The following is a 12,674-nucleotide window of genomic DNA, read 5'->3' on the forward strand; positions in this document are numbered from 1 at the left end:
GCTAAGCCGCTAAGCCGTTAATGGGCTTGCTTTGCAAGACAAAAAAACCGCAAGACGAAGAGACTTGCGGAACAGATTCTTTTCGTCTTGCGAGGCACCACTGTATGTTGCCTTCAAGATGGGTCCTCCTCTCCCCCCACTTTTGCCTGGACTGACAGAGCAAAGATGTTTACATGCCTGAGTCAGAAACGCCACCCACCATTCCTGCCCCTCAATGGGGCACAATCTCCTCTGAAGCTGTTCAGGTTACGCCTTGTTGGGGTTAGTGGGCGCTGTGCAAAAGCACCCTGTTTGTGCCCAGTGGGTTCAGTCTGTCCGTTTCCCATTACAGTCCCACCCACCAAAAAAAAATCCTCTGTGTGGGGCATGTGTCTGAACTGGCTGCTTGGTAGGCTCCTTATGTGCCTGTCGGATTCTCCCTATTGACCTGAAGTTTTTGTTGTCATCATTTCAGATGCCCTTGAGAATATGATGGAGTCCCAGCAGCGAGACTCCAGTGCCCCAGGGAGATTTCACGTCGGGAGTGCTGAGTCCATGCTGCACATCCGTTCTGCTGGGGGCTATGCGCCGCAGAGGGCCCTCATCAACCCCTTTGCCCCCTCCAGGATGCCCATGAAACTCACATCGAACCGGAGGCGCTGGATGCACACCTTCCCCGTGGGTAAGGAGACGGAAGGCGAGGCTATTGTGGCAGATTGATTATTTGGGACTGCAGCTTTCACCGACTCCAGCCAGCATAGCCATGTTAGCTGAGGCTGATGGAAGTTTCAGCTCAGAACATCTGGAAGTTACTAGGCTTAGGGATGCTGGACTGGATCAGGGTTTCCCAAACTTGGGTCTCCAGCTGTTTTTGAACTACAACTCCCATCATCCTTAGCTAGTGGTCAGGAATGATGGGAATTGTACAGCGGTACCTCGGGTTACAGATGCTTCAGGTTACAGACTCTGCTAACCCAGAAATAGTACCTCGGGTTAAGAACTTTGCTTCAGGGTGAGAACAGAAATTGTTCGGCGGCAGTGGGAGGCCCCATTAGCTAAAGTGGTATCTGAGGTTAAGAACAGTTACAGGTTAAGAACGGACCTCCAGAACGAATTAAGTTCTTAACCCGAGGTACCACTGTAGTCCCAAAACAGCTGGAGGCTGAAGTTTGGGAAACCCTGGGTTAGATGAATTCTTGGCCTGATCCAGCAAGGGGCTTCTCATGTTTAGTTCAGGCTATTCATGTGAAAGATTGCACCCCTTTGACGAACTGCACATTTTTAGGCTGTGGCAGGAACAGCTCAGGGGACGCAATGTAAACTCAGCCACCTCTGTGTTCGATTTGGTGGGAAATCGCTGCTTCAGATGCAATCTTGTGGCGTGGAGAGTCGGTGTGGGGTGTGGGAAGAGCTGGTTGGCAAATCAAGTGATAACTGAATCATGTGCTTGGGCAGGTCCTTCTGGAGAAGCCATCCAGATCCACCACCAGACGCGTCAGAACATGGCCGAGATGCAGGGCAGTGGGCAGAGGGACTGGACCCACTCCTCTGCAGAACTGCTGGAGCTGGCCTATCACGAGGCAGCCGGGAGGTGAGGCTGCCCAAAGGGAACGCATAAGGGTGCTTTCCAATAAACTTACAACCAAAAGTGGGTCTCGTTGATGGAACTTTCAGGCATTAGGTCCATAGCAAGTCTGATTCCACCTCAAATTACTCTTTTTTGGGGGGGGGGCTATAGTTTTTTAATTTGATTTTAAAAAGTATAAATATACAACAAAAAACAGTTCCGAATCCAAATATCGAGATTGCTCTGAATCTCCTGACTTCCCCCCATCCCTTCCATGGGTCCTAACGATATTTTTTTACAGCTGCATCATCAATACTTATCCAAATTTTTAATCCTTCTAAATTTTCCATACTTTCCATTACTTTACAAGTGTGGTTAAAATCCTGCTAATGTTTTAACCTGTTTACAAAGGTCTGGTAAATAAATTATAAACTTTTCCCATTCCTTGTTAAAGTTCTGGTCTTCTTGATTTCTGAGCTTCCCAGTTAATTTTGCCATTTCGGCATAGTCCATCAACTTGGTTTGCCATTCTTCTCTGGTCGCTACCTCAAATTACTCTTCTCTTGGCCTTTGCCTACAAATGTTTGGGCTGCAGCTCATTCTGCATTTGTAAGAACTCGATCTTTCAGCATGGCAGCACATACACTTTGGAACTCCCTGCCTATTGATATCAGGTGGGAGGAGCCCTCACTGTACCTTTTTCAAACACCTGCTTAAAACCTTTAAAATAAAAACACCTTAGAAGCCTCTCTAGACACATAGATGTTGACATGTTTTAATCTTCTTTTTTTCTTTTACTCTTAATTATCTTTAAACGCTTTCCTTTCCTTCTCTCCAGGCATGGAGTTGCTCACCATCCAGATGATGGCACTTCCTTCATGAGCTTCAGTGGCATGGAAGATTATTCTAACCAGCTCACTGGCAGCCATGCCACAGGTGATAATGGTTGGCACGAGGTGGGTGGCGGGCGGGCTTCGGTGATGATGCTAGCCTGTTCCAAAACTGACCCATAACATACACCTGTCTGGGCGTTCGTCGTGGAAGAGCAAATTGCAAGGGCTGTGAGCATTATGTCCCTGCAGTTAGTGCCCACGTGGTTAAACTGTGGAACTCACTCCCACAAGACGCAGTGATGGCCACCAATTTAAATTGCTTTAAAAGAGCATTAGACAAATCCATGGAGGAAAGGGCTATTAATGGCTACTAGCCATGATGGCTGTGCTCTGCCTTCACGGCCAAAGGCAGCAATGCTTCTGAATCCCAGTTGCTGGAAGCCTCAGGAGGGGAGAGGGCTCTTGTCCTCAAATCCTGCTTGCTGCCTTCTTCCTGTTGGAGGATCTGTTTGGCCACTGAGAGAACACAAGGCTGGACTAGAAATGTTCTGTGGCTCACAAAAGCCCTCTCTGCACCTCCATTCATGGCGGAGGTCTCTTTTGTCAGTGAATTTCTACTCAATATTGACCCAGAGTAGATTCCAACATATAGTTAGCAAAGTAAAAACTTAAACACGTTGCAGGATTCCCAAGAAAATAGACCAGAGGCAATTAATATTTCATCCAGCAGAGCTTTACTGCTACTGAAGGCAAATGAGCATAACGGTCACAAATCTATTACATTCAGGATTGGCACTGTCCATAAGAAATCCAGTTGCAGCAGACTTAACTTAAACTTAACAATAACTTATAATAAGACTAAAACCTTAACACTAAGTGTACTATATATAGAACACCACACCAGAAGGAAAGAGAGATAGAAAAGAGTGAGACACAGGCTCCTTCTGGCCTCACTATTATAGTCAGCATGACCTTGACAGAAAGAGATAACAGAACCAGTTTAAACCAGTTGTGCTCAGCTTCTCTGAAGGAATAACCCAAACATCATGAACTTTCTGATTGTTTCTTTCCCACAGAGAAGTTCCCATAAGCTTCCAGAACCCTTTTGAATTTATGAGAATAGGAAAGATTAGATAAGATCATAAGATCAATACTCTCTGTACTAAGAAATGCAAGCTGACATCTTTCCCCTTCTTTCAGGAATGAATGCCCGCAGCCAGAACAAGGACTCCCTGGAGAGCGCCGTCTCTAACTCTCCAGATCCGAGTAAGAGCAGTGATGACAGGGTTGGGGAGGAGGAGGAGGTTGGTCTGTGTAGATGAGGGCAAAAGCGAGAGAAGCACTTCCAGAGTCCCAAGGGCTCCCAATCGCCTCCAGTTCCTTTTGCTCCCTCTCTCCAAAGTGGTAAGTTTTGGGATAGGGCTCTCCTTCCGTCTGGGATTTTCCCATACGGAAGCTGTGGGGACACAGTCCCACAGAGGAAGGCTTCTGGTTGCTCAGTGACCAGATCTTCAGCTGTCTGGAACATCCCAGAATATTTGTCTGAGAGCGAGCAATACTAACCACAGCGTTTAAATAAATCTGCCTGGGTGAGGGAACTGGGGGACGTGGGGGACGCTGTGGGTTAAACCACAGAGCCTAGGACTTGCTGATCAGAAGGTTGGCAGTTCGAATCTCCGCGACGGGGTGAGCTGCCGTTGCTCGGTCCCTGCTCCTGCCTAGCTAGCAGTTCGAAAGCACGTCAAAGTGCAAGTAGATAAATAGGTACCACTCCAGCAGGAAGTTAAACAGCGTTTCCATGCGCTGCTCTGGTTCGCCAGAAGCGGCTTAGTCATGCTGGCCACATGACCTGGAAGCTGTACACCGGCTCCCTCGGCCAATAAAGTGAGATGAGCGCTGCAACACCAGAGTCGGTCACGACTGGACCTAATGGTCAGGGGTCCCTTTACCCTTTAAGGGAACTGGTGCAAAGGGTTGTTTGACTGTCTCCTCATTTACTATCTGTGAACCACGAGCAGGGCAAATGTATTGTTAAACAGAGACTAATGAATGTTGGCCTGTGAGAAGTTGGGGGGGCAGCATCCCCCTCCTGAGACCTTATCTTCTCCCCCCTGGCATCCCCGTCTGGGTTGCTGGGTTCACCATGTCTTAATTCTAAGAACAGGGTGACATACTTAACTGGGTTTTCTGTTCCCGCATACAGGAAAGCTTTCTCCTTGACACACTTGAGTGCCTTGATATTGAATCTTTTAGAAGGCAGACGTAATAAAGTTGCTGGACAGTCCTTGCAATAATGAAGAGGCAGTTTTACATCTCCTTTTCAAATGCAGTTTTTATTGAGGAGGTTTGGAGGTGGATGGAAAAAACTGCTGTACCCTCTTGCACAGACTTTGCCAGGTTGCCCGTTCAGAGTCCTTTGTGGAACTGTTTTATCAGAGGGCTGCGATTCTTCAGTCACAGAATCAACTGCAAAATTCTTAAATGGAAGGATTTTGCTTAGGCGGCCTGCGTTTCCCCCTCAGAGAGAGCTGTGAGGCTCTGGCAAATTGCAGCCGTTCTGGGTGGAGACCAGAGCACAGTCTGTGCCCTGGGATGGAAAGAGTGAAGCTAGATTGCTCATGCTCTGGAACCTGAGTACAATTCCCACAAAAAACTTTGGTCCTAGGGCTTGATCTGCCTGCCATTTAAAAGTTGGTCTCCGTGTAAATTTGCCTTCTGTTTGGATTTATTGTGCCCACCTTCTGTGATCAATAATATCTGCCAAGCCCAGAGTGTCTTGCGAGGCTCACTCCGATGCAGGAATTTGCCCTTGATGGCTTAGCCTTGGAACATAGGTAGGACTTGAGGGAAGTGTTTCTCTGAGCATGTGTAGAGTGCTTTTCCCTCATGGATGTGGGAACCACCCCAAGTAGCTGCTCTGACAAACTTGGATGGCAGGAGATGAGCCCCGCAAACCCAGGAACCCTCTCCTGCGTGCAGATGCCGTTCTCCCCTTAGATTGGCTTATGTCTTTAATGCTGTTGAGCCAGACTTACGCTTCTGGAGTGTGGGAGAGAGCACTATGGGAAAATGAGTCCCCCATCTTCATCTCCTTCTGCACCTGTCAGCTGGCTCAGAAGGTGCAAAGAATGTCCTGCCCTGGCCGCTAGGCTGGGGATGCAGAGGGGCTTTTGGCAGAGGAGTCTCGATGCAGCCCGTGCCCAGAGTCTGGAGCAACTGGCTGCTTTGATCCTGTGAGCTCTGCTTCCTGGGAAGCTGCTCCCCTTTTAGGGCAAATGGGGGGCACTGCGCCACCAGCCATATCCTCCCATGTCTGCCTTCCTTCTTACTGGGTGGCTCTGCCTGCCTTTGGCCTGGGTGCCTCCTACCACTGGCCTCCCTGCCAGTTCCACTCACTGGCAAGGGTCACCCCAGCAAGATCCCCCTTTTCACTATTCCCCCAGATCCCTTCTTACCTCCCTGTGATGCTCATTCTTTCCTTTTAATTTTTTTCCCATGCTTCCTTTTCCTGCTGCTGCTGCTGCTGCTGCTCTAATGAGTGTGCAACTTCTGCTGGGTGCAGGCCGCTCTGCTGCCCTCTCTTAGCCCTCCTCTCTTTCTCTGGCACTTTGACACAGGAGGGGAAGGGTCTTCACCCTCTCCTGTTCTGGGCTTGGAATACGGGTGTTGTCCTGCACTTCTTCATTCATTCGCCTCGGGATGCTTTTAATAGCTGTTGTTGTTTTTTAATTCCTGCAGCTGCTGTATTGGTTTGAGTTTACAAATCGAAAGGCGAATTGAACTGTTAATTAACTTTATTTTTATTCCCAGTTGCATGATGGGAGTGAATCGGCATGGCCACTGTGTTGTTTAACAAACTCTGTCTTTCTTTCCCTACCTTCCTCCCCTCTTCCTCAACCCCTCCTCCCACCTCATTTTCCCATCCTGAACAATTTTCATTCTCCTGCCCCATGCAAATCTATCTTCCTTCCTTCCTTCCTTCCTTCCTTCCTTCCTTCCTTCCTTCCTTCCTTTCTCCCTCCCTTCCTCCCTTCCCTTTTCCTATTTTTTGCTTCTGTGGCACTTTATTCTCCTCCTCCTCCTCTCTCTTTTTTTCTCTCTCTCTCCTTCCTTCCTCGCACTGATGCCCAACCCACCCCCATTGCCTTCCGCCCGGTGACGAAACGAGGCAGTTCTGACGCTGTCTGCTCCCCCCGTAGTGCCAGGCTTCTGTTGTACAGTCGGGGTGGACTGGAAGTCTCTTACCACGCCCGCCTGCCTCCCCCTCACCACGGATTATTTCCCGGACCGCCAGAGCCTTCAGAACGACTACACCGAAGGGTGCTATGACCTGCTGCCCGAAGCAGATCTGGACAGGTACGCTTACCCTGCGGCTGAAATTGGAGAGCTGTCCCTGTCCCACTGGGTGCTTTGGGATGCTGAACTGACTGGGCTAGGCTGGGCCCGGCCACCAGTGGCTGGAGAAATAGCAAGCAATTGGGAGGGCAGGGGGCTCACGGCCAGACCATCTTCTTCCAGGTAGTGCCCCTGGTGGTGAACATGAGATGAGCCCTGCTGAATCAGGCCCATGGCCCATCTAGTCCAGCCTCCTGCCCTCACAGTGGCCAACCAGATGCCTTCTTCTGGGAAACCCCACAAGCAGGACTTCAACAACAAGAGCCCTCTCCCCTCCTGGTGTGAGGCAGAGCATAGCTGTCATGACTAGGAACTGCCAGTAGTCCTCTCCCCAACAAATTTGCCCAATCTACTTTTTTTCCTTCAATTTTTTTTATTCATTTTATAACACAAATAAACAATACAAATGTGAAGATTTTTGTGGTAAAAGTTAAGTGTGATAAAGAGATGTGGGTGGTGCTGTGGGTTAAACCAGAGAGCCTAGGACTTGCCGATCAGAAGGTCGGCGGTTCGAATCCCTGCAACGGGGTGAGCTCCCATTGCTCGGCCCCTGCTCCTGCCAACCTAGCAGGTCAAAAGCATATCAAAGTGCAAGTAGATAAATAGGTACCACTGCGGCGGGAAGGTAAGCGGTGGTTTCTGTGTGCTGCTCTGGTTCTCCAGAAGCGGCTTAGTCATGCTGGCCACATGACCCGGAAGCTGTACGCCGGCTCCCTCGGCCAGTAAAGCGAGATGAGCGCTGCAACCCCAGAGTCGGTCACAACTGGACCTAATGGTCAGGGGTCCCTTTACCCTTTAAGTGTGATTAAAAAATGGTTAAAAATTATGATATATGAAACTGCTAAAGATGAGGTAAAATGAAAATCGGACGGGGGACTTGGGGAAGCTCACCTAACAATGTTTAGAAAAAATAAGGATAAGACAAGAATTTGTTTGTATTGTTTGTATGCCCAATCCTCTGTTAAAGCCATCCAAACTGGCGGCCATCACTGCCTCCTGTGGCGGCATATTCCGCAGTACTGCATAAAGGAAGACTTCCTGAATCTTCCATCCTCCCCCTTCATGGAGAAAGCTGTCTGGTTGGCTGCTGTGGGAAGAGGGTGGTGCCTGATTGGCTGCCTGAGGTGGGGGACAACTCACTGCCTGCCTTTTCCCTTCTCAGGAGGGACGAGGAAGGTGTGCAGATGACGGCCCAGCAAGTGTTTGAGGAGTTCATATGCCAGAGGCTCATGCAGGGCTACCAGCTCATCGTGCAAAGCAAGCCTCAGAAGCCGCCTGCAGCCGTCCAGCCGCCTCTCAGCAGTAGCCCCTTGTACAGCAGAGGTGAGGGCCTGCCCAAGACCCTCTCTTCTTCCTCCTCCTCCTCCTCCATTTTAAGGAGGAAGATTAATGAGTTCAGATTAGCCCTTTGCTGACTTGGAAATGCAGTTGGGCAATGGTGGGAGACCAGCCCTCTTCCCAGGCTGTGCCTGTGCAACACCCCTCACCAGCCTTGCTTTGCACCCTCCCGGAGTGTTTTTGCCTGGCTGGGATGTGTCATTGAACTCCGACTGTGTCTCTGGCTTGCCGGATGGAGGGAAGAGATGGTGGCGGTGCATTCATGTGTAGAAAGCAGCCTACTGTACAGAGTTAAAATGCTTCTGTGTTTTTATTGCTGCAAACCACTTTGATATATACGGTGTATATATTTATTTACGATATATTTGATATATATGTTTATTTACGATACCCTTCCTACAAACCAGGCCTCGTGTCACGAATCCGGGCTGAAGAGGAGGACCAGTACTGGCTGAGCATGGGCCGCACCTTCCACAAAGTGATATTGAAGGACAAAATCATTACCGTCACTCGGTATTTGCCAAAGTGAGTAACTTTGGCAGCCTTAGATCAGGAGTGAGGAACCCTTTTTGGCTCTGTGGGCCAAAATCCATCCTTTCTTCCTTCTGTCAAATCTGATTGAGAGGTGGGTTGTACCACCCACCCGTCAGAATCCCTTGCATGAGGTTTCCAGGTTTGGGAACCATAGCGCAAGGGGCGTTGCCAGCCATACACTTTCCAAGCCTCCCACGCTTCTCCTTTCCATCTTGGATGACGGAACAAGTCCCTCTCCTACAAGGCACAGTGTTTGGTTCGTTATATATAGGGGGCGAGGTGATCTTCTGGGTATTGATCTTCAGATGGAACTCCAGGGCCAATGTGGACTAGCTGCTTGGCTTTAAAAAATATGAAAACAAAAAAGCTTGTGGGTTTGAGTTGCCAAGGTTTTCTCTGTTCTCTTTAGGTATCCGTATGAATCAGCCCAAATAAACTACACCTACAGCCTGTGCCCTTCCCACTCTGACTCTGAGTTTGTCTCTTGCTGGGTTGAGTTTTCCCATGAGAGGTTAGAGGAATACAAATGGAATTACCTTGACCAGTACATCTGCTCCGCAGGTTCAGAGGATTTCAGGTAACTGCTGAGCAGCCTTCAGTGACCTGGTGCTCTCCAGGCACGTTTGAAATTCACCACGTGCATTTTGCACCTGGCTATTGGCCACTTGCGACCAAGTGAAAATTCCTGAGTGCCAGGATGGTGCCTGACGTCTCCACCATCTGGAGGTGCATGCCTGGGGATCCTTGGATTTTCCCTGTTTTCACACACGTAACAACACATCCTATAGAATTCTACCTGTGATATTTTATCTGCATGATCAGAACAAATTTCAGGAACCAAAAAGTTGCATTGAAAAATAGGACTTTCGAGCCGTCCAGCCACAAAATGGCAACAAGAATTTCTGTTTTGGCAACTGTAACCCTGGTTTAAGGAGACATTTGGTACCTAGCTTATATATCTTGAGTTTTTAACACTGATCTCCAGCTGTGTTCGATATCAGTTCCTCAGAAGAATAGGATGAACTAAAGCAGCATAAAAGTGTTTCTTTTGATACTTTTAGGCTTGTTTTCTCCTAGTTATTTGGGCAATTTGTCTTTGTCTGGCTGGCTGCTCCCTATATTGCATGGAAAACGTACTTGTGTTGGATTTGTGTGTGTTCTGGTTGTGACTGCTCTGCATCTTTTTTTAATGTAACAGATTTATTTTGCTTTGTTTTGTTTTTTTAAAAAAGAAGCCAACAACTCTGGTCTCTGGAGTGTGGCAGCAACCCAATACAGCCGATGCAGCTCCTGCATCAAGCTTGAGAAGGAGATGCTTTGATGGGGATCTTCTTGTGTGCAGCCAGAGGGAGCCATGTTGACTTATGGGCTGCAGGCTGGCCAGCAGCCCCTTTGCCTGGTTGCCCCATGTGGCCAGGAAGCATCCCCTCCTGGCACCCAAATTCTGAAGTAGCATGAGAGTTTGGCTCCTCCTTTTCTGCCAGGCTGCAAGGGGTGAGCACAGATGGGTAGGAAGAGGTGTAGAAATCTGTAAAATATGTTTGCAAGGTTGGTTGACTGATACTTAACTCAATTTGAGCAGCTTGGCAGACGTTTGCTGTACATGACATAGAATTTTAGAATTGGGAAGGGTCATCCTGCAAGGCAGGATCATGGCCAAAGAATCCCTGACAGATGGACGTCCAACTTCTTGTTCTTCTCCAGTGAAGGAGAGTCCACCACCTTCCAAGGGAACTTGTTCCAGTGTCGAATGTCTCTCACCACCTGGCAATTCTTCCTAATCTTTAGTTGGAATCTTCTTTATAGTGGTACCTCGGGTTACAGATGCCAGTGTGGTGTAGTGGTTAAGAGCGGTAGACACGTAATCTGGTGAACCGGGTTCGATTCCCCGCTCCTCCACATGCAGCTGCTGGGTGACCTTGGGCTAGTCACACTTCTCTGAAGTCTCTCAGCCCCACTCACCTCACAGAGTGTTTGTTGTGGGGGAGGAAGGGAAAGGAGAATGTTAGCCGCTTTGAGACTCCTTTGGGTAGTGATAAAGCGGGATATCAAATCCAAACTCTTCTTCAGGTTACAGACTCCGCTAACCCAGAAATGGTACCTTGGGTTAAGAACTTTGCTTCAGCATGAGAACAGAAATTGTGCTCCGGTGGTGCAGTGGCAGTGGGAGGCCCCATTAGCTAAAGTGGTACCTCAGGTTAAGAACAGTTTCAGGTTAAGAATGGACCTCCAGAATGAATTAAGTTCTTAACCCGAGGTACCACTGCATTATCCAAAGACATATGCACATTATGATTTCCATGTGTTTCTCCACCCCACCTCCCTTGGCTTCCCCACTTCCCCCCAGTCTCATTGAGTCGCTGAAATTCTGGCGGACTCGCTTCCTGCTGCTGCCGGCCTGCATCAGTGCCACGAAGCGCATCATGGAGGGCGAGGCACACTGCGACGTCTACGGGGGCAAGGCTCGCTCAGATGAGGAGGAGTGGCAGCTCCTGGATGGCTTCATCCGCTTTGTGGAGGGGCTGAACCGCATCCGTAGGCGCCACCGGTCGGACCGGATGATCCGGGTGAGCCGGTGACCTGAGCCAGCGCTCTGTGAATTTTTGTGGGCCCGTTCACACATTCTGCAAGGCGTATCGGGGCCTTGCGGCCAGCGTGCTGACTTTTGGCAGGGAGCTGCTGCCAGCCCCGGCTTCATCGCGAGCCTACCTGCTTGTGATGCTCGTCAGTCTTTGTACCACTTGCGCTTTTTCTCCACACCCTTGCCAAATTAAAATACTCATGGGAGTCAAACAGGTACAAAACTGATGTAACAAGTTCCTAGTGGAGACTTGAGCTGAGGAGGGATTTTTCTAAACACGGTCCTATAGTTGAAGAGCTACTGAAACATCATGTGACTTAATACCTGTGGCTCCATGGTAGAGTATAGGCCTCTCCCCACAACATGGGAGTTACATTCCCAGGTAACACACATGTGCATGAAATTGTGTATAGTGGGGAACAGCCTCTAAAAAGCCCGTAAACATGCTCTAAACCTCTGGAAACACTTGGGGGAAAAAACCTTTAAAAAACCAGCAGCACTTACCAGACTGGCACGAATCACTCCCTACAAACCATTCTCAAACTCCCAACTCTCCACAGGCCTCAAAGGTCAGTGCAAAGGCTTATGAGGTTGAAGTTGCCAAGGCTAACCATTTCCCCGCTCTTTTTGCGCCAGTTTGCAGTTTAAACCGATTAATGATTTCCCAGTGCTGCACGTATGCATGGCCGCGTGCGAGTCAAACACACTTAACTCGGGAGACTCCTGTACTGGCTCTGCATTCAGAAAGTCCCAGGTTCAGTCTCTATTGGCATCTCCAGACTCCCTGCCTTAAAAGCTAAGGAACCACTGCCAGCCAGTGTAGGGAGTACTGAGCTAGCCAGACCAATACTCTTGACGTAGTAGAAGTCAGATTACGATGTTCTTGTGACCTTTTTGTTTTCTCTCTGTGTTTCCCCCTCTTCCCTTCCCATTGCCCCCCAATGATCCCTTTCCATTTAGAAAGGGACCACTATGAAAGGCTTGCAGATGGCGGGTCCGCTTTCCGCTCATTCTTTGGAACCGTCCGGGCCTCCCCCTCTGGGTAAGAAGGGGACATCTGCGCTCTCAGCTCTGCTGGAGATGGAAGCCAGCCAAAAGTGAGTTGGGACACTAAGCAATGTGTTGAGTGTCATGAATTATTTTTTTAAAAAATAGTTTTTATTAAGAATTTCAACATAACAAATTATCAAAAACATATCATCTTCATTTCCTCCCTCCCCAAGAAAAACCCTCCCTCCCACCTACCCCCGGACCTCCCTCAGCTCCTCTCTCCAGTTTTCCAACACATATTATTCTCGGCATATTAAAAAATTGTAAAGATCCTTAAATTATCTCTCTATTATGTTAACAATAATAAATTTATGTATGTTTATTCAAAGTGTCATGAATTCTACTCATATTGATCCAGAGCAAATTCCAGCGTATAATTAGCAGAGTAAAATCTAAA

At 48.6% G+C, this 12,674-nt stretch overlaps 1 protein-coding gene across 7 annotated transcripts in view; it reads left to right on the top strand.

Annotated features, from left to right (window-relative positions):
- The window catches only part of DEPDC5 (DEP domain containing 5, GATOR1 subcomplex subunit), a 54,254-nt gene that overhangs the window by 20,453 nt on the left and 21,127 nt on the right, over positions 1 to 12,674 (top strand). For 6 of the 7 annotated variants that reach the window (XM_079956356.1, XM_079956361.1, XM_079956362.1 and 3 more), the window contains exons 22-31: positions 455 to 661; positions 1,435 to 1,570; positions 2,385 to 2,482; positions 3,580 to 3,645; positions 6,552 to 6,735; positions 7,937 to 8,097; positions 8,520 to 8,637; positions 9,056 to 9,223; positions 10,994 to 11,213; positions 12,188 to 12,324. In XM_079956356.1, the coding sequence (XP_079812482.1) occupies positions 455 to 661; positions 1,435 to 1,570; positions 2,385 to 2,482; positions 3,580 to 3,645; positions 6,552 to 6,735; positions 7,937 to 8,097; positions 8,520 to 8,637; positions 9,056 to 9,223; positions 10,994 to 11,213; positions 12,188 to 12,324 (1,495 nt within the window). The remainder of the gene's footprint in view (positions 1 to 454; positions 662 to 1,434; positions 1,571 to 2,384; positions 2,483 to 3,579; positions 3,646 to 6,551; positions 6,736 to 7,936; positions 8,098 to 8,519; positions 8,638 to 9,055; positions 9,224 to 10,993; positions 11,214 to 12,187; positions 12,325 to 12,674) is intronic. The other variant, XM_079956360.1, reaches the window with a different exon arrangement.

This window comes from Podarcis cretensis (assembly GCF_951804945.1).
Source record: "Podarcis cretensis genome assembly, chromosome: 16".
Classification (NCBI taxonomy): Eukaryota; Metazoa; Chordata; class Lepidosauria; order Squamata; family Lacertidae; genus Podarcis; species Podarcis cretensis.